At 34.4% G+C, this 19813-nt stretch overlaps 2 protein-coding genes across 2 annotated transcripts in view; one reads left to right on the top strand and one right to left on the bottom strand.

Moving 5' to 3' along the window:
• The window catches only part of RTN1 (reticulon 1), a 390244-nt gene that overhangs the window by 24549 nt on the left and 345882 nt on the right, over positions 1-19813 (top strand). The window lies entirely within an intron of this gene.
• LRRC9 (leucine rich repeat containing 9) overlaps positions 1-19813 on the bottom strand; it is a 186305-nt gene that overhangs the window by 147931 nt on the left and 18561 nt on the right. The window contains exons 9-12 of the mRNA XM_064374896.1: positions 14525-14680; positions 8469-8665; positions 7435-7566; positions 1359-1535 (exon numbers count right to left, since the gene is read on the bottom strand). Coding sequence (XP_064230966.1) covers positions 1359-1535; positions 7435-7566; positions 8469-8665; positions 14525-14680 — 662 coding nt within the window. The remainder of the gene's footprint in view (positions 1-1358; positions 1536-7434; positions 7567-8468; positions 8666-14524; positions 14681-19813) is intronic.

The raw sequence follows: 19813 nt of genomic DNA, 5'->3' as shown, positions 1-19813 counted from the left end.
AGCTTAGCTATAGATAAGATAACCATATGTCCCGTCAGGGATATTTCTCATTTACATGCAATGTTCTAGTATCATTATTAATAGCTTCCCTGCCTTCAACCACAAACGCAAGTTCAATGTGGATAAATTATGAGGTCATCCTAGCCATGGGAGATGCATAAAAAGGAAACATTTACTAACACGGTATATGTATATATATATTTTTTTCAATTTTTTTTTTTGAGACGGAGTTTTCCTGTTGTTACCCAGGCTGGAGTGCAATGGAGCGATCTCGGCTCACCGCAACCTCTGCCTCCTGGGTTCAAGCAATTCTCCTGCCTCAGCCTCTCAAGTAACTGGGACTACAGGCGTGCGCCACCATGCCCAGCTAATTTTTTTGTATTTTTAGTAGAGACGGGGTTTCACCAGGTATATGTATATTTTTAATCGTGTAAACTTTTAAAATAGAAATTGTACAAATAAAGTCAAACTTTTGTAAAGTTGTTCCTTAACAAGCATATGAAAAAAGCTCATCATCACTGGTCATTAGAGAAATGCAAATCAAAACCACATTGAGATACCACCTCACACCAGTTAGAATGGCAATCATGAAAAAATCAGGACACAATAGATGCTGGAGAGGATGTGGAGAAATAGCAATGCTTTTACACTGTTGGTGGGAGTGTAAATTAGTTCAACCATTGTGGAAGACAGTGTGGTGATTCCTCAAGAATCTAGAAATAGAAATTCCATTTGACCCAGCAATTCCATTACTGGGTATATACCCAAAGGATTATAAAACATTCAATTATAAAGAAACATGCATACATATGTTTATTGCCGCATCGTTTACAATAGCAAAGACTTGGAACCAACCCAAATGCCCATCGACGATAGGCTGGACAAGGAAAATGTGGCACATATACACCATGGAATACTATGCAGCCATAAAAAAGATGAGTTCATGTCCTTTGCAGGGACATGGATGAATCTGGAAACCATCACTCTCAGCAAACTGACACAAGAACAGAAAACCAAATACCACATGTTCTCACTCATAAGTGGGTGTTGAACAAGGAGAACACATGGACACAGGGAGGGGAACATCACACACCAGGGCCTGTCGGGTTACGGGGGGACTAGGGGAGGTATCATAGGGGAGGTGGGGGGTTTGGGGAGGGATAATATTAGGAGAGATACCTAATATACATAACAGGGGGATGGATGCAGCAAACCACCCTGGCACTTGTATACCTATGTAACAAACCTGCACATTCTGTACATGTACCCCAGAACTTAAAGTATAAATATAAAAAAAGGATTAAAGATCACACAGAGATGTGTGGAAGGCAGGGAAAAAAAAGAATTCAACTTCTTACTCTGAATCATGCATATCTTCATTCTCCAAAAACTTTTGAAATTTCTCTTCAAATTTTAGTCTCAGAATGCGGTTGTTAACTTTAATGACACGTTTTACTTTTACTCCTGTAATACCATATATTCTGAAGTCCCAGGCACAAAAACGTGACAGAATTAATTCATAGCAGAAATTAAACCTATGTGGGAATACATACAGAATATACATGAAGAAAACAACGGATTTTCCTTAAAATGTTTAAGAACACAAAACTACATGTGATAAAAGTTATAGCTCATTTTATGTTTTTTGCTAATGATGCAGTAATCATATGTGTGGCTCTGTGTGGGGATCCCCCACCAGCGTAGAGGCCCCTCCGTGTCTCCGCCATGACGGGGTTTGAGCCCAGACACGTCTCTCTCCACTGGGTGCAGTCGAGTGAGGTGGCTACAGGAAGACGTGGGAAATGTTAAGCTTGCAGAAAGTCACTCTCAGTTCACTGCTTCTAAGGCACTGACTGAAGTAATGCCAGATTATTGTTTTTCTCCTGAAGTCACTGTTCTGGGCTAGTTCTATGACTCTATTTACCCGTAGCCATAGAAACATTGAGATCATTCACTGAATCACTACAAAATTGTTCCCCTCCTGATTTATTGCTTGCCCACCTGTCTTAACGTTATTTTCTGTAACAATGGATAAAAGGATAAGAATCTTTTGTGAACTTTAGGTAAACTTGTATGTTGCCCCCTCCCTTGGTTACTTTGAACCTCCTTTGGTTACCTTGTAACTTTCTGTTTTTTCCCCTGATAATGATTCTGTAAGAAAACTGACGTCAGCCACTGTATGTAAAATCATATATAAGAACATGAGCACAAAGAATAAATCGCTGATCTGAGCATATCTCATTTCAGTCCTCCAGACCCATCTATCTCTCTCTCTTCTCTTCCGCGCACTCTCTCTTCCAGGTATTAGGACCCTCTTGCTGGTCAAGAGATCCTTGGCAGACGTGCTGATCTCACGGCCAACAACAGCTCTGTTTATTCATTAATTGCATATTTCTTTGGCCTGAAAGACATGTTGGTTAAGCAATCCTCACATTCTGAAACACTTTCTTTCTTAGCTTCAGGAAAACTACATATGCCTTCCTCTTTTTGGCTGCTCTTTCATAGTTTTCTTTGCTGGGTCTTCTCAGACAGACTTTTAGATGTTCAGCTGCCCAGGGATCGGCCTTTGGCCATCCCCTTATTTCCATGAACACTCTCCCTAGATAATTTCATCTGGTTCCTTGGCTTTAAATATATGCTGATAAATTACAACATTTTATTTCTAGTCTTGATCTCTACCCAACATAGCTGGTTATACTCAGACTTCAATATCCAACTACCTACTTGGTATGTCTATCTGCATATTAAATAGGTGAATCCAACCTAACATAACTAACACTTCATCCCAAACCTGCTCCTCTGAGTATTTTCCATCTCAGTATATGGCACCACCATTTAACTGGTAGCTTGTCAAAACCATAGGAATAATCCTCTCCTCTCTTCCTTACCAGTATCTAATTCTTTAGCAAGTCCGTCTGGCTCTACATCTAAAATGTGTCCTGAATATGATCATGTTTCATCATCACCACTGTTACCATCCTAATCCAAATCACCATGACCTCTTATTGGACTACTGAAATAACTTCCTGACTAGGAATACTGATGTGAAAGAGGCAATGTCTGCTCTAATGAAGCCTAAACAAGTAAAGCTAGAAATAAAATTTCTAAACTAATAAGAGCTTTAAAGAGAAACTTGGGGTAAGGAATGCAAAGGGGACCTACTTAAGATAGGGTCTTGGGGAAGGCCTTTCAGAGACGTTAAGATATTTGATCTCAAAATTGGAGGAAGAGGAGCAGGAGCCAGCCGTGTGAAGGCAAGAACGCTGAAGTGCTTGTTTGCTCTCTGCTGCCCTCACCTGGCCATACTCATAAAATTCCCGTCCTGTCTAGCACAGAACCTAGATTAAGATGAGATTGAAAAATGGATCATTTTGAGAAGGAAGTAAATGATCTTATAAGGAATACATTAGCTTTTAATGACAGATCTAGATCCTTACCTACATAATCAACCAGGATCTGAAATGGGTGTGAGCTACGATCATAGAGGTGAGCTTCCTGATGGGTAGTTTCTCCTTGAGCCTAACAGCTGAGCTCCTAATTTAGGGCATCTGTATTTCTCACAAGCAAATACTTAATCTATGCAGCCAGGATCTTATAAATTATCTCTCCCTTAGAGTTGGAAAGAGGGCTGCCTAAACCAAACTAATCCCAGAGGAGCTCACAGTCTGGTAGAGGAGACAGATATGAATAGTGTTGCAATCAATCATGATGCCTGCTAACCAGTTCAGAGGACCTACAAAACAGACACAGTATCATCTGAGGTGGGGAAGCCACTGCCCCTCCTGTAGAGGGATCATTTGCTGAGCCTAAATCTGTCAAGTTTCCCCTAAATAACATGTCCTGGAAGCTTTCTGCACTCCGGTAGAAACTAGGGCTATAGGCATTTTAGATAAAGATTTCACTATATAGTGGATATTGGGCTTGAGGCCTCTCAAGAATGCATGCAAGGAATGAACAGACAATACCTAGTTACTAGGCTGGTCCCCCAGGAATGCAGAAGCTATGAAGTGTGATTTTTTTCATGGTGCTTTTATTTTGCCCAGGAATTCAGCAGCTGAGCAATGACGAAGTAAGGGCGAGGTATGCGAAAGCATTCTGGGTGAAGGAAGGAGAACAAACAAAACCACTTATGTGGTGGAGTGTTGCGTTTGCTTCAGGAGCAGTGAGGTACACAGTTCAGCTGACTTTAAAAGATTTGAACAAAAGTCATGATGGTCTAAAACCATTCAGTGGAGATCACTGATCCTCTCTATAGGTGCAGAGTCTGCCAATAAAACAAAACAAAAGCCTTTGCAGCTATTTGTTACATTCCAAATTATATTCAGACTCTTTACCTACAGTAGAGAATTCAGTGTTCTCCACTGTATGGTCTCTAAACTAATCAAAACTCCTGTTCAAATCCTTTAGTGTCAGCTGAACTGTGTACCTTATCGTCATTCATTCAGCGGGACATGAATGTATAAACATTCACAATGATATATATCAATGACTAATATATTCAGTTACACAGAAAGATGCCTACAAATTTTGTTAATATATGATAAATGGTCTCATTTAGCAAATGTAGAGTACACAGTTTTTAAAACATGCTTTATAATCCTAGACAAAGGTTTAATAAATACTTCACAGGCTTACCAACTTAAATCAACATCATAATAGCTTCAAAACCCTATAAAACAAAAAGTTTCTGCTTCTATAGCTCCTTGAGATAGTACAGCATGAAATCTTTATAAAGAGTCAGATTAATAACTGAAAGTCATTATATATACCAAAGTAAAATTGTTGAGTATCTATAAAGTGATATGGAAGCTTCAATTAGTGAATATATACTTGGCTATTAATCTAGCCTCATGCTAGATGTTACAACTTAAAAGACACACAAAACATCATATCTGCCCAAAAGGAATGTACAGAGTCACTTATATATTGTTTTCTTGTGTTTTAAAATTTTGTTTTTAGTTGTAAATACACTGTATCTATAACCAGGATGACAGCTTCTCAGGCACAAGGACAGCATCTTTTATGCTTTGGAGTCACTATTGATAAATGTTTTCTGATGTCAATGGGTAACTCAATTGGCAACACATCAGTAAATAATATGATTCTATAATAATAAAGGTATAGTAGCAACAATCCACTAAACTAGCAAGTCTCTATAAAATAAGATTTTTTTAAACTGGAAAATATAATAATTATATTTCATAAAAGAAATAAAGCTAAGGAATAATGACATACACTTAGAAACATGCAGTGTTTTGTTGTTGTTAAAGACATAAAGGTAATTTTAACAGAAAATCTTTCAGTCCTAGTTCTACTCAAACACTTTTTATTCAACTACTGAATCCTTAGCCTTTAAAGTATTAATAAAAGAGAAGTCAATGCTCAAATAAACAACTAGAAATGTGGCATAGCAATTTAAAGCACTTAGTTATTTCTTAACATACATAAAAGATCAGAGGAAAAGCAACCAAACTTATAGTATGCTAAAAGTAAAAAAACAGTTGTTTAAATTCTGCTAACATATATTTGATTTATTCCTTAAAACAAATTAAGGTTGCTCTTATTAAAACCAAGTAAATAGGTTAATGCTAATCAAAATCCATCAAACCTACCTAATTTACTATCAGGCTGACATAGTTATCTAAATGGCTTTTAGTCATTTTGATTTTACTTTTTTTTTCACTAATCTACTTGTTGCAAACAGCTTCCTTTACAATAAGTAAAAAGAAACAGAAATAATTTTTTAAAATCCTGTTAAGGGCTGGGCACAGTGGCTCATTCCTGTAATCCCAACACTTTGAGAGGCTGAGGTGGGCAGATCACTTGAGGCCAGGAATTTGATACCAGTCTGGCCAACATGGCAAAACCCCGTCTCCACTAAAAATACAAAAATTATCCGAGTGTGGAGGCATGCACCTGTAATCTCAGCTACTCGGGAGTCTGAGGCAGGAGAATTGCTTAAACCTGGGAGGCAGAAGTTGCAGTGAGCCTAGATCGTGCCACTGCATCCCAGTCTGGGCAACAGAGCGAGACTCCATCTCAAAAAAAAAAAAAAAATCCTGTTTAGTTTGAGTGAATATAAATGTGCACCCTGTAGCGAGACACCATTGAGTTTTTGCACTTGAAAAATCAAGGCCTTTACTTGTTCACATGGGAGCTGGGATGAACATCGTTTATATCTTTGTACATAAAAATCAAACAATGTGGTTAAGCAAACAGTAGTAACTGCTATGAAAATGGATGTACTAATACAAAGGAAAGTATTTTAAAAGGGCTTTTTTTCCCTAGCAAAGAGCTTCTTACACTTTTCCATCAGAGTTTTCCCAAGACCCTTGAGAAGCTTTTCCTTACAGAGGTGAGAAAAAAGCCATGTCTAATAGAAATCAGGGGGCTTGGTTTAAAGTAGCCCATAACAATAACAATTTTTTTTCCTAAAAAGTTAGTGTAACTTTTACATTCTACTCTATAAAATTAGTATTTATGTTGACATTGACTTCAAGTAAAATCATGCTCCAGGGTTATGTGCCAAATCCATTCTATAGTTTGACATGTCTCCTGGTATATTTCCATGTACCCAGTTCCTACTATGGCTTTAGAGCAATTTTTGTCTGTTTCACAGGCTCTTCAATTTTGAAGAAATGATTTAGAAATGTGAAAGTCATAATTAACACTATTTTTCTTCAAGGCTTTCTTTTTTTTTTTTAGGGTAATTTTTAACTGTGCCCCTCTAATTGAAGCAACACAACCACTTCCTAGTTTCTACTAGTAGGCCTTGGTTCTAAAGCCTGGCTGTCTGCTTTCTGGTTGATCATGGAGTCTCTCCATGTTTGTTGATACAGGCTTTTGACATGAATTCCTGGTTTAAGCATATGCCTTATTCTAACATGTAGTGTTCATATGCACCCTGACCGTGGCTATCTCTCAACAGTGGGTTCCACTCTGACCACTGTTCTGTTCTGACCTACAGAAGACTTGCTAGACAGTCTCCTCCCATGTTGGCAACCTGCTGTCACCAATCTTGCTTTGGCACTCCTGCCCTGTTCCATTTTCTCAACTAATACTCAGAATCGTGTACTATATCCAGTCCAGAAAGGAACAGTATAAATGTATATAAAAATTAATACTTGATTATAAACTATTTTTTTCTAAATTATATTCTGCTCTTGGGCTAAGAAAAATTGGGTAAAAAGCAGTGAGAAACCATTAGGATGTCTTCAAGGTTGGCTAATGGCAATGGCATAAACAAATGTATAGGTAGAAAGTAGGTAATTTTAAATTTTCAATAGATGCCTGCCAATTTTTAATAGACGAATATTCTGCATGAGAAATATTTCAAAATGGGACATTTTAAGATTTTATAAGTTTATATTCTGATTGATGATCCTAAGTACTTAAATTATTTTTAAAGCTATACTAAATTTCTAATGGATTTACCAGTCATCAGATTGAGTGCCTTCTTCAAAGTGGAAATTTCCCACAGTCTCTAACTCAATTAACAAAAATGGGATCAATAAGCCATGACTTTTCTTCTTTTGTTTTACTTCCATATGATAAATTGCTTCAATTCTATTGAAGAGAAAAATACATACAGCTATTAGAATGAACTACAGATCACAACATTAAAACTTATGATAGATTTTTTTTAACTGATGTTAAAACACAAGGCTTCCTTTCAATGGATAAAGAAAGCTTGGTGTTAACAGTTAAACCTTGTAAAAGACATTCTATTTTTGGCAATTAAAATAACTTTTAATTTTGCTACTCTCAGAATGTGTGAAGACTAGAATACTATCCTTGCTCTACCACTTAAGGCTTTCAGATCTCAGACATATCACTTGGCCTTTTTATGCCTCAGTTTTCTCAGTAAAATAGCAATATTCATAGTCCTTACTTCTAAAATGGTTGCTTTGAGAGATATATGCAAATTACATGTAAAGATTTTAGCAAAGAGTTTGGCACAAAGTAAAAACCCAATACATGTTACTCCTATTACTGTTAGTATTATCACAGGGCCCACTAACTTATCCACTTAGTGCCTTAGTAAATTAAAAAATTCACAGTCCTTGCTAAGCCTTCTTGCTTTACATTTCTAATTGAAAACTGAGACTGAACTTGCTTCTACTGTGTATGGGCTTTTCCAGGTCTCATCTATTTGGTGAGTTTATGCACCAGCAGCAGCTCTATTGTTTTTAGTTTGCAGACACTAGAGCAGTGATATGACAGGAAGCCACTTGGAGGTAGCTTACTCTTCCTAATTAAGAACTGCCTCTGCAAAAAACTGTATGCCAGATTTTAAGCTGTATTTCTTATATGTACTAGGAACTAGTACTAAGAACATATTTCATGCTTTACTTCATACTATAATTCTTTACACTCCTGAAGAAGGGAACTAGTGTCAACCGATGGCCCAAAAAATTCTGATTCTCTCAGTTTCAAATCTCAATAGCTAGACAATTCGTTAAACATACTCATCTAGTTTTTTGTTCCAGAATGTTACCCTTTCATTCAAGGCATTTAGTTTGGTCAATATCTTCTGCTGAAGACTTGGTTCTCCAGTGACAGTTTCACTACTCTTCAATGTTTCAGGATCAGTTACTTTACTGTTATTGGATCCATCACTGTGCCCTTTGCCCAAGCCCTTGAGTTCAGCTAGCTCTTCTTCCAACTGTGGAAAACAATATGCCAGAGAGCAAAATAAAAATAAAACATGGTCAAGGCAAAGTTGAAATTCAGATATTAATTTTTAATGGGATCTATTAAACAAATGTCTAATTTAAATGAACAGAGTAAAAATCTAGGTAATAAATAGGCCAAATTTCATAAAACCATGCCAAACATGTGATTTCAACTTGGGTGCAAATTCAGTCAGCCAGTTTCTCTTAACTAAGTGCTGACCTTAACCACTTCAAACATGGTAGTCTCTCAGTTGAAAATAAGCAAAGCAACAGTTTTTCAAATATTTTTAATGAGTTTGCTTCTATTAAAGCCAAAGTAAAATTAAAATAAATGCTGGCTTTAGTATAAATATTTAAAATTCAAATAATGTAATTTTTAACACATCTACTTTTCAATTTTTCATTGTTCTTCTCAGAACCACACTGCAAGTATTCTAAAATCAACCACATAATTATAAGTAAAACACTCCTCAGCAAATTGTAAATGAATGGAAATCATAACAAATAGTCTCTCAGGATCAGACCACAGTGCAATCAAATTAGAACTCAGGATTAAGTAACTCACTCAAACTGCACAACTACATGGAAATTGAACAACTTGCTGCTGAATGACTACTGGGTAAATAACGAAATTAAGACAGAAATAAGGAAGTTCTTTGAAACCAATGAGAACAAAGAGACAACATACCAGAATCTCTGGGACACAGCTACAGCAGTGTTAAGAGGGAAATTTATAGCACTAAATGCCCACAACAGAAAGCTGGAAAGATCTGAAATTGACACCCTAACATCACAATTAACAGAACTAGAGAAGCAAGAGGAAACAAATTCAAAAGCAATCAAAAGATAGGAAATAACTAAGATCACAGCAGAACTGAAGGAGATAGAGACATGAAAAACCCTTCAAAGAATCAATAAATCCAAGAGCTGATTTTTTGAAAAGATTAACAAAATAGATAGACCACTAGCTAGACTATAAAGAAGAAAAGAGAAAAGAATCAAATAGACACAATAAAAAATGATAAAGAGGATATCACCACTGACCCAAAGAAATACAAACTACCATCAGATATTACTAGAAACACCTTTACACAAAGAAACTAGAAAATCTAGAAGAAATGTATAAATTCCTGGACACATACACCCTCCCAAACCTAAACCAGGAAGAAGCTGAATCCCTGAATAGACCAATAACAAGTTCTGAAATTTAGGTAGTAATTAATAGTCTACCAACCAAAAAAAAAAAACAAAAAAAAGCCCAGGACCAGACGGGTTGACTGCCGAATTCTATCAGAGATACAAAGACGAGCTAGTACCATTCCTTCTGAAACTATTCCAAACAATGGAAAAAGAGGGACTCCTCCCTAACTCATTTTATGAGGCCAGCATCATTCTGATACCAAACCCTGGCACAGACGAAACAAAAAAAGAAAATTTCAGGCCAATATCCCTAATTAACATTGACATCAAAGTCCTCAATAAAATACTGGCAAACCAAATCCAGCAGCACATCAAAAACCTTATCTACCATGATCAGGTCAGCTTTATCCCTGGGATGCAAGGCTGATTCAACATACAGAAGTCAATAAACATAATCCATCACATAAACAGAACCACTGACCAAAACCATGATTATCTCAATAGATGAAGGCCTTCAATAAAATTCAACACCCATTCATGTTAAAAACTCTCAATAAAATAGGTATTGCTGAAATATATCTCAAAATAATAGAGCTATTTATGACAAACCCATAGCCAATATCATACTGAATGGGCAAAAGCTGGAAGCATTCTCTTTGAAAACTGGCATAAGACAAGGATGCGCTCTCTCACCACTTCTATTCAACAAAGTATTGGAAGTTCTGTCCAGGGCAATCGGGCAAGAGAAAAAAAATAAAAGTATTCAAATAGGAAGCGAGGAGGTCAAATTTTCTCTGTTTGCCGACAAAATGATTGTGTATTTAGAAAATCTCATCATCTCAGCCAAAAACTCCTTAAGCTGATAAGCAACTTCAGCAGTCTCAGGATACAAAATCAATGTGCAAAAATCACAAGCATTTCTATACACCAAATCAGCAGAGAGCCAAATCAGCAGAAAGCCAAATCATGAGTGAACTCAATTTCACAATTGCTACAAAGAGAATAAAATACCTAAGAATACAACTTATAAGGGACATGAAGGACCACTTCAAGGAGAACTACTGCAAAAGGAAATAAGAGAGGACACAAACAAATGGAAAAACATTCCATGCTCATGGATAGGAAGAATCTATATCCTGAAAATGGTCATACTCCCCAGAGTAATTTATGGATTCAATGCTATTCCCATCAGGCTACCAGTGACTTTCTTCGCAGAATTAGAAAAAGCTAATTTAAATTTCATATGGAATGAAAAAATAGCCAAGACAATCCTAAGAAAGAAGAACAAAGCTGGAGGCATCATGCTACCTGACTTAAAATAATACTACAAGCCTACAGTAATCAAAACAGCATGGTACTGGTACCAAAACAGATATATAGACCAATGGAACCAAATAGAGACCTCAGAAATAACACCACATATTTACAACAATATGATCTTTGATAAAGCTGACAAAAACAAGCAATGGGGAAAGGATTCCTTATTTGATAAATGGTGCTAGGAAAACTGGCTAGCCATATGCAGAAAACAGAAACTGGACCCCTTCCTAACATCTTATACAAAACTTAACTCAAGATGGATTAAAGACTTAAATGTAAAACCCAAAACCATAAAAAACCCTGGAAGAAAACCTAGGCAATATCATTCAGGACACAGGCATGGGCAAAGGCTTCATGAATAAAACACCAAAAGCAATTGCAACAAAAGCCAAAATTGACAAATAGGATCTAATGAGACTAAAGAACTTCTGCACAGCAAAAGAAACTAAAATCAGAATCAACAGGCCATCTACGGAATGGGAAAAACATTTTGCAAGCTATCTATCTGACAAAAGTCTAACATCCAGAATCTATGAAGAACTTAAACAAATTTACAAGAAAAAAACAACCCTATCAAAAAGTGGGCAAAGGATATACACTTCTCAAAAGAAGACATTTATGCAGCCAACAAACATATGAAAAAATGCTCATCATCACTGGTCATTACAGAAATGCAAATCAAAGCCACAATGAAATACCATCTCATGCCAGTTACAATGGTGATTATTAAAAAGTCAGGAAACAACAGATGCTGGCAGGGATGTGGAGAAACAGGAACGCTTTATACTGTTGATAGGAGTCTAAATTAGTTCAACCACTGTGGAAGACAGTGTGGTGATTTCTCAAGGATTTAGAACCAGAAATACCATTTGACCCAGCAATGCCATTACTGGGTATATACCTAAAGGATTATAAATCATTCTACTGATAAAGACATATGCACACATATGTTTATTGCAGCACTGTTTACAATAGCAAAGCCTTGGAACCAACCCAAATGCCCACCAAAGATAGACTGGATAAAGAATATGTGGCACATATACACCATGGAATACTATGCAGGCATAAAAAAGAATGAGATCATGTCCTTTGCAGGGACATCAATGAAGCTGGAAGTCATCATTCTCAAAAAAACTAACACAGGAACAGAAAGCCAAGCACCACATGTTCTCACTCACAAGTGGGAGGTGAACAATGAGAACACATGGACACAGGAAGGGGAGCATCACATACTGGGGCCTGTCAGGGGGTTGGGGGGCAAGTGGAGGGAGAGCATTAGGACAAATACCTAATGTATGCAGGACTTAAAACCTAGATGACGGGTTGATAGGTGCAGCAAACCATCACGGTACATGTATACCTGTGTAACAAACCTGCCTGTTCTGCACATGTGTCCCAGAACTTAAAGTAAAATAAAAACAACAACGACAACAAAAAAGATAAATTGTACTGTATAAAGAAAAGTGTATATAAGTGGAAATTTACTAGTTATGTGTACTCTTCTATAATAGACCTAGCCAGCTGTTACGAAACAGATTAAGCATATTTATTAAAATGTCTATTGTTGTATATATCTATAGCCATTATTTTTCTCATTTGCAGATTTTACTTAATACATGCAATTGTACATGAAAACAGCAGATATGTTATTCATATACTGATCTACTGTGATTTTTATTCAAATAATCTATTTTTAATTATGAATTTTAAATGTTATTAAAGTTTTAAGAATATTTTTCTGATTATAATAAGACCTGTTCATTTTATAAAAGCATTAAATATATTTCAAAACCTTGGTTTTTAATATTAATAGTTACACACTGTTCTATCTTGAGTGTATACCTCTTCTCCTATTATTTAGTTTCCAATGTTTTTATTATTAATAGTGCAGTGATATATATTTAAACATTTTTATATATATCCTTATGTATATATTTACAATAGAGTGCTAGAAGTAGATTTACTGTGTCAAAAACTCAAGATTTTGGGGCTGTTATATGTATGACCAAAGTTACGCTCCCATAAGTGATATCTAGTGTGTCACATCTATCTTCACCAGCCTGAGTACTGTCATGTGTCATACTTTGAGAGTTTATAGGTGAAACAGTTTCTTGTTATCTTAATTAACATTTGGAAATTAATCATCAAATTGATTTCTTTCAAATGCTTATTAGTCATTTTTATTTCTACTTTTGTACAATTCTAGTTTATGTACTTTGCTCAACTTTTCTATTTAGACATTTACCTTTTATTTTGTTTTACGTGTGAGTACTTTTTTATACTAGGGATATTGACCCTTTGTCCATCATGTTTGTTGAAGACATTTTTTCAGATATTCATTTGTTATTTACGTGTATTAATGATGATTTTAAATACAAAACTATTTTACTGGTTTTTTAAAACTCAAATCTACATTTTATTCCTTTGTGATTTCTAGTATTTCTTTAATTTAGCAGGCTGAGATCAGATAAATATATCAGTCTATACATTTATTCTTAAATTTTTCATTTTTACATTTAATTCTTTTTTTTCCTACTGGTATTTACATTTGGTAAAGTACAAATGAAGGATCCAGGTCTCCAACTCCCAAATAGTTTGACTATTTTTCTAACACCATTTGTTGAATAATCCATTTCAACATATATATAATTATTCCTGTATTTTTATATAAATTTTAAAATATATTTTATATAAATTTTATATTAATTTATGTAAAATATATATAATTATTCCTGTATTTTTTTTCAGCATGAGGAAATAATCCTATTTCCTCATACTGAAAAAAATACAGGAATAATTATATATACAAGATTCTGTTTTGAGTTAAATAATGCTTAATTTCTCAGGATCTACTTTTGCTAAAGGAAATTCAATTTATTCTAAATAAAAATGCATACGTACTACTAAAACAAAGCTTAATTTAAAGTTCTCGCTTCGTTTTATACCTTAATATTATTAGTAAAGGGTTTTTTCTTTTTTTAGCACTTTAAACAAGAAAATGAATTTTGAGCACAGCCTGCTAGTATCTAATAAAAATGCAGCTGAAATAAGTCTAACAATTTTTGTAACACTCTAAATCATATTGAAATACATAGATTGTTTTTAAGAGATTCATAATTTAATAAGCCTATACCTTTTTTGAATTGTAGATATCTAAGCACAGAATGCAGCTTAGTTAAGTACCTGGAATCAAAACTTTTTTGGGGGCAAACTTAACTTGAAACTCAGTAGTAATTATGGTGGGGTGTGTGTGTGTGTGTGTGTGTGTGTATGTGTATGTGTGTATTATATATGTATATATATATAAAATATAAAAGATATTGCTTGCTATCTCATCTAGCAGTTTTCTTAAGGTATCGCCACTGGAATTTTACATTATTAAATCTTACGGTTTTTTTCACAAAGCTGAATAATTTTATTCGTTCTTCTGGCAACTTTTGTAATTTGCATTTTTGATCATTCAGTTTTTCAAGGTCTTCACTAAGATGCCTTTCAACAGTTTTTATACGCATATTGTAATACATTATTTTTTTCATTGCTGTGGTCTAAAAGTAAGAAAGGAAACAACAAAAAATTAGCTAAAACAAATTATAGGCAATTATTAGTGATATTATATAAGTACAGCATGTTTTATATAACGATTTAGATAATTTGCATGTTCAGTTACTAATAATGATGACAGTGGAGTGACAATGGCTACACAGAGTTCTATATTTAAATTTAATAGAAAAAGTAAAATATTCCAAAAATTGTCTTTGTGAGGCATAAAGTTTGAGGCATATTCACATTTATTTCCAGGATAACAACATAAAGAGACTACAAATAAAATTTAATGTATAAAATAACATAGGTAATGAGGTAGTATAATTAGAGCAAACATATAACTCATTATTCCCATTTGATTGACTCAGGGAAAAAAGAAATTAATAAGAATTAAAAGTAAATATAACATTACTCAATTCATTTTTTAAAAGCATGGCTAAGGAACAGAATTTATTTTTTTTCAAATTTATAAAAGGATGTTCATTAGGTTAAGCAAATTACTAAATGTCTATCAAATCCATTTATCTTGATTTCCTTAATAACAATGGGTCATCCAGTTATTAATAAATTTATCATGATAAATTGATTAAATACATAATTAAGAAATGCACCAGCTAAATGGAGCTTGAGAATTATATTACTTAAAAAGGACTACCTGAGGAGACCATAAACAAATTAGAGGCATTATAAAAAATGTGACATGATTTTAATTATTTACCTGAAATAATGAAAGCAAATAAGTTGGAAGGCTTTTACAGTTTTAGACATATATTTTCTACAGCTGCTGTATTTTCTTATTAAATTTACTTAGTACAGAGTGGATAATCAAGATCCTAATATAATTATCTGGCATAAAAGACAGAATAGAAACAAATACATAGTATGATGAAAGGCCAGAATTCTCTTTCCTCATGCATATTATGAAGTACTGCGACTGAAATCACTAAATTCTCTGCTAAAAATAAGACAATCCTAACAAAGAACAGTTAAGAAAAAATTTATTTTAGGATCATGATAAACTGATTAAATATCTCTGATAAAGAAGAGCTTAATTTCTGATGTGCAACTGAATTAAAAGAACAACTGTTAACTTAAGAAATGGGAAATGGTGTTTCTTGATTTTTTTCTTTTCTTTCTTTTTTTTTTTTTTTTTACTATTTGGAGACAATAGAAAATCCTATACAAAATTCTGTGGGTTAGTGACAGCTGAAAAAAAATTCTAATAAATTCTTAAATCTAAAACAATAGGATATCCCCATACTGAAGAATGGAATTAGACCCCATCTCTCAACATATACAAAAATTAACTCAACAGATGGACTTAAATGTAAAACTTGAAACCATGGAACTACTAGAAGGAAAGAGAGAAAATGCTTTAGGATATTGATCTAAGCAAAGATTTTATGGCTAATACTGCCAAAGCATGAGCAACAAAAACAAAAATAGACAAATGGGACTATATTAAACTGAAAAGCTTCCGCACAGCCAAACGAAACAATCAACAGAGTGAAGAGACAACCTATGGAAAGGAGAAAATATTTGCAAATTATTCATCCAATAAGGGTCTCATATCCAGAATAACAAGGAACTCAAACAACTCAACAGAGAAAAACAAAAACAAAACAAAACAAAAAAACGAAACACACACACACAGACACACAAATAATCCAACCAAAAGGTGGGCAAAGGAACTGCACAGACATTTCTCAAAAGATAACATACAAATAGCCAATAGGTATATGAAAAAATACTCAACATCACTAACTAACCATTATGGAAATGCAAATAAAAATCACAATATAATCTCACCCAGTTAGAATGGCTATTATCAAAAAGACAGAAAACAAAACAAAACAAAACAGAAAGAGATGCTGGTGAGAATGCAGAGCAAATGGAACTTTTTTTTTGTTTTGTTTTGTTTTTGAGACAAGTCTGTCATCCAGTCTGGAGCGCAGTGGCACGATATCGGCTCACTGCAACCTCCACCTCCTGGGTTCAAGCAATTTTCCTGTCTCAGCCTCCCAGGTAGCTGGGATTACAGGCACCTGCAACCACATCGACTAATTTTTATTGTATTTTTAGTAGAGACGGGGTTTCACCATGTTGGCCAGGCTGGTCTCAAACTGCTGACCTCAAGTGATCCACCCTCCTGGGCCCAGAAAAAGGAACTCTTTGAAAAACAGGACGAAGTTTTCTCAAAAAACTAAAAATAGAACTTCTATAGGATTCAACAATCTCACTACCGGGTATTTATCTAAAACAAAGGATATCAGTGTATCAAAGGGATACCTGCACCCCACGTTTACTGCAGCACTATTCACAATAGCTAAGATTTAGAATTAACCTAAGTGCCATCAACAGGTGAATGGTTAAAGAAAATGTGATACATATATATCACATTACATACACCTCCCCACACACATACACACACACATATATATATATATATGATGGAATACTATTTAACCATAAAAAAGAATGAAATTCTGTCATTTGTGGCAACATGGTTGAGCCTGGAGGACATTATGTTAAGTGAAACAAGTCTGGCACAGAAAAATAAAGATTGCATGTTATCACTTGTGTGAAAACTAAAAAAAATTCTGAGGTCATGGAAGTAGAGAGTAGAATTGTAGATATTGGAGGCTGTAGGAAAGGTACCGGGGAGGAAAGAATGGGGAGAAAGGTTTGTTAAGGGCACAAAATTAAAGCTAGATAGGAAGAGTAAGTTCTGGTATCTGTAGCACTGCAGGGTGAATATGGTTAACTATAACGTGTATATTTTCAAAAATCAGGAAGAAAGGATTTTGAATGTTTACAACAGAAAAAATAAATGTTTGAGGAGATGAATATGCTAATTACCCTTATTCTATCATTATACATTGTAAATGTGTATCAGAATACCAGTGTATCCTATAGAATACATAGAATTATTATGCATCAATTGTAAATAAAAGGGAAAAAAATAACACAAGAGAACATGGGATGGAGTTAATTTTGTCAGATAAAATATAGGATGCCAAATTAAATTTGAATTTCAGATAAGCAATGGATAGTATTTTAATATGTACAATACTTAGTAAACTTACTCATACTTATTTAATTATACCAAAACATTCTTTGTTGTTTATCTAAAATTTAAATTTAACTTGGAGTCCCCCTAGGTGGCGATAAAACAAAGATTAAAACATACTAATCTTATTTTAATTTTTTTGAATAAGCAATCTATTCACATTTCAAAAACCAAAAAATTTGATTTATACAATGAAAAGTGTACTTCCTACTTATGTTTCCCATCAAACCAGATTTGTGTGTAGTATATCTTACCATAGTTTCAACTTTTTCTAATTTATTAAGAATGTACCTCTATCTTCATATAGAAACACAAATTGTGATATTTTACTATTTCTAAACTTTTTCAAAATCACTTAGTATGTCATAACAATAAACAAGTGTTATCAATAAGGGTTTTTTTTTTGGTCCTTGTTTGAGAGTATATAGTAAGATTTCGGGGAAGGAGGGAACACTATTTTATAAACTGTAACTATATAGCAAATCAACTTTGCAGGCTGACCACATGCAACTTGCTTTTTGAATTTGGACTTTAAAAAAATTAATGTCAAAGTCACTTTCAAGGACTTTGTTAAAATTGCCCAGCTGTTAAAACAAACTTTTTAAAGAAAGAAGTTAGACTAATTATAATGCTAAATTCAGTTGCATGTTTGTACTAAGACGAAATTTGATCCCTTTGTATCTTAGGTGGCCAAAAAAGAATTCAAAGTCATAAACAGAAATATATTCAACTACAGTTTCATAGCACTTATTTTTATACTACTTAAAAATTAAAATGGGCTTTTATGTACATTAACTCATTGGTTCCCCCAAAACAACCCTGTGCTGAAAGGCAGATAACTATTTTCATCATCTTTGTTTCAGTTCAGAAAACTGAGCTTCAGGAGTAGCACATGCAGTTGGGGGCTTGAATCCAAGTCTTCTGATTTGAACCCATATGTTCTTCCCTCTTGCTCACACTAACTCTTTGGTGGTCCTCCTGGTAAGTTCTGACTTTATCTGCCACTTGTAGTTTACACAAACTAGTTCACAGTCATAGGTGAAAATCTGAAGAATCAATAATACTCTGTTCAAGAGTTCATCACAAAGAACTGCCACAACTTATCTTCTTATGCGTAGTAAGGAAGAAAGCATTTTAGAAATCTCTATCAATCCATAAATTAAAAATACTTTGAATCTGAAAATCATTTTGGTCTGAATCAGAAGTTGAACCATAGTATATATCCTATTTGTGCCTTAAAAGATAAAGGAAGGATAAATATTTTACAATAAGAAAATGAAAATAATTACTTAATTTAAGATGTTAGGCACTGTCTAACAATTTCTTATTTTGTTCCTTATGCTACTCCTGACATTTATAAGACAACCAAATGTTTGAAAATCTCAGTCAAAATGTTAGAAGAACTTGCCTCTCTTAGTTCTCCTTTTCAGTCTCTCTACAGGTTCCTTTTCATCTACCCAACATTTAACACTCAAGTGGAACACTTTCTCTTCCACACCATTCCTTGTTGACTCATGCAGTCCACAGCTTTAAGTGCCAATTTTCTGCTTTCAGTTTTCATATTTTAATTTTCTGGGAAACTCTCCTACACAGTAGACTCATACATCCAACCACTTATTGAATATGTCCTCTTGGATATTCAAAAAATTGTTCAAACATTAAATGCCTAAAATTAAATCAAGATTCTTCCTCCTAAACCTACTCCTCCCATACTCTTCCTAATGTCACCAAATAGCAACTTTCTCTTTGAATTGCTCCAACTAATATCTTGGAATTATTCTCTACTTCTTTCCTCTGTACTTAATATCCAATCTACCAGTAAACCCAGATAGTCTCCATCTTTTAATTGCTACTAGACTCTGACTTCCTACCACATTTTTTGGGAACACCATGAATTGAACCATCCACATCGCTCATCTAAGTAACTGGAATAATCTCCTAACTGGTCTCTCTGCTTTCACCTTTGCCCCTCTAACTCTCCATTCTTAATCCATTATTCAAAAGGATCCCTTTAAAACATAAGTCATCTTAGTCGCTCCTCTGCTCAGAATTTTCCAGTGGACCC

The sequence above is a fragment of the Aotus nancymaae genome, unplaced genomic scaffold (assembly GCF_030222135.1).
Source record: "Aotus nancymaae isolate 86718 unplaced genomic scaffold, 86718_ANA_hifiasm-v0.15.2.pri h1tg000011l, whole genome shotgun sequence".
Classification (NCBI taxonomy): domain Eukaryota; kingdom Metazoa; phylum Chordata; class Mammalia; order Primates; family Aotidae; genus Aotus; species Aotus nancymaae.
The sequence above is the reverse complement of the archived record's forward strand: the minus strand, read 5'-3'. Positions and strand labels throughout refer to the sequence as shown.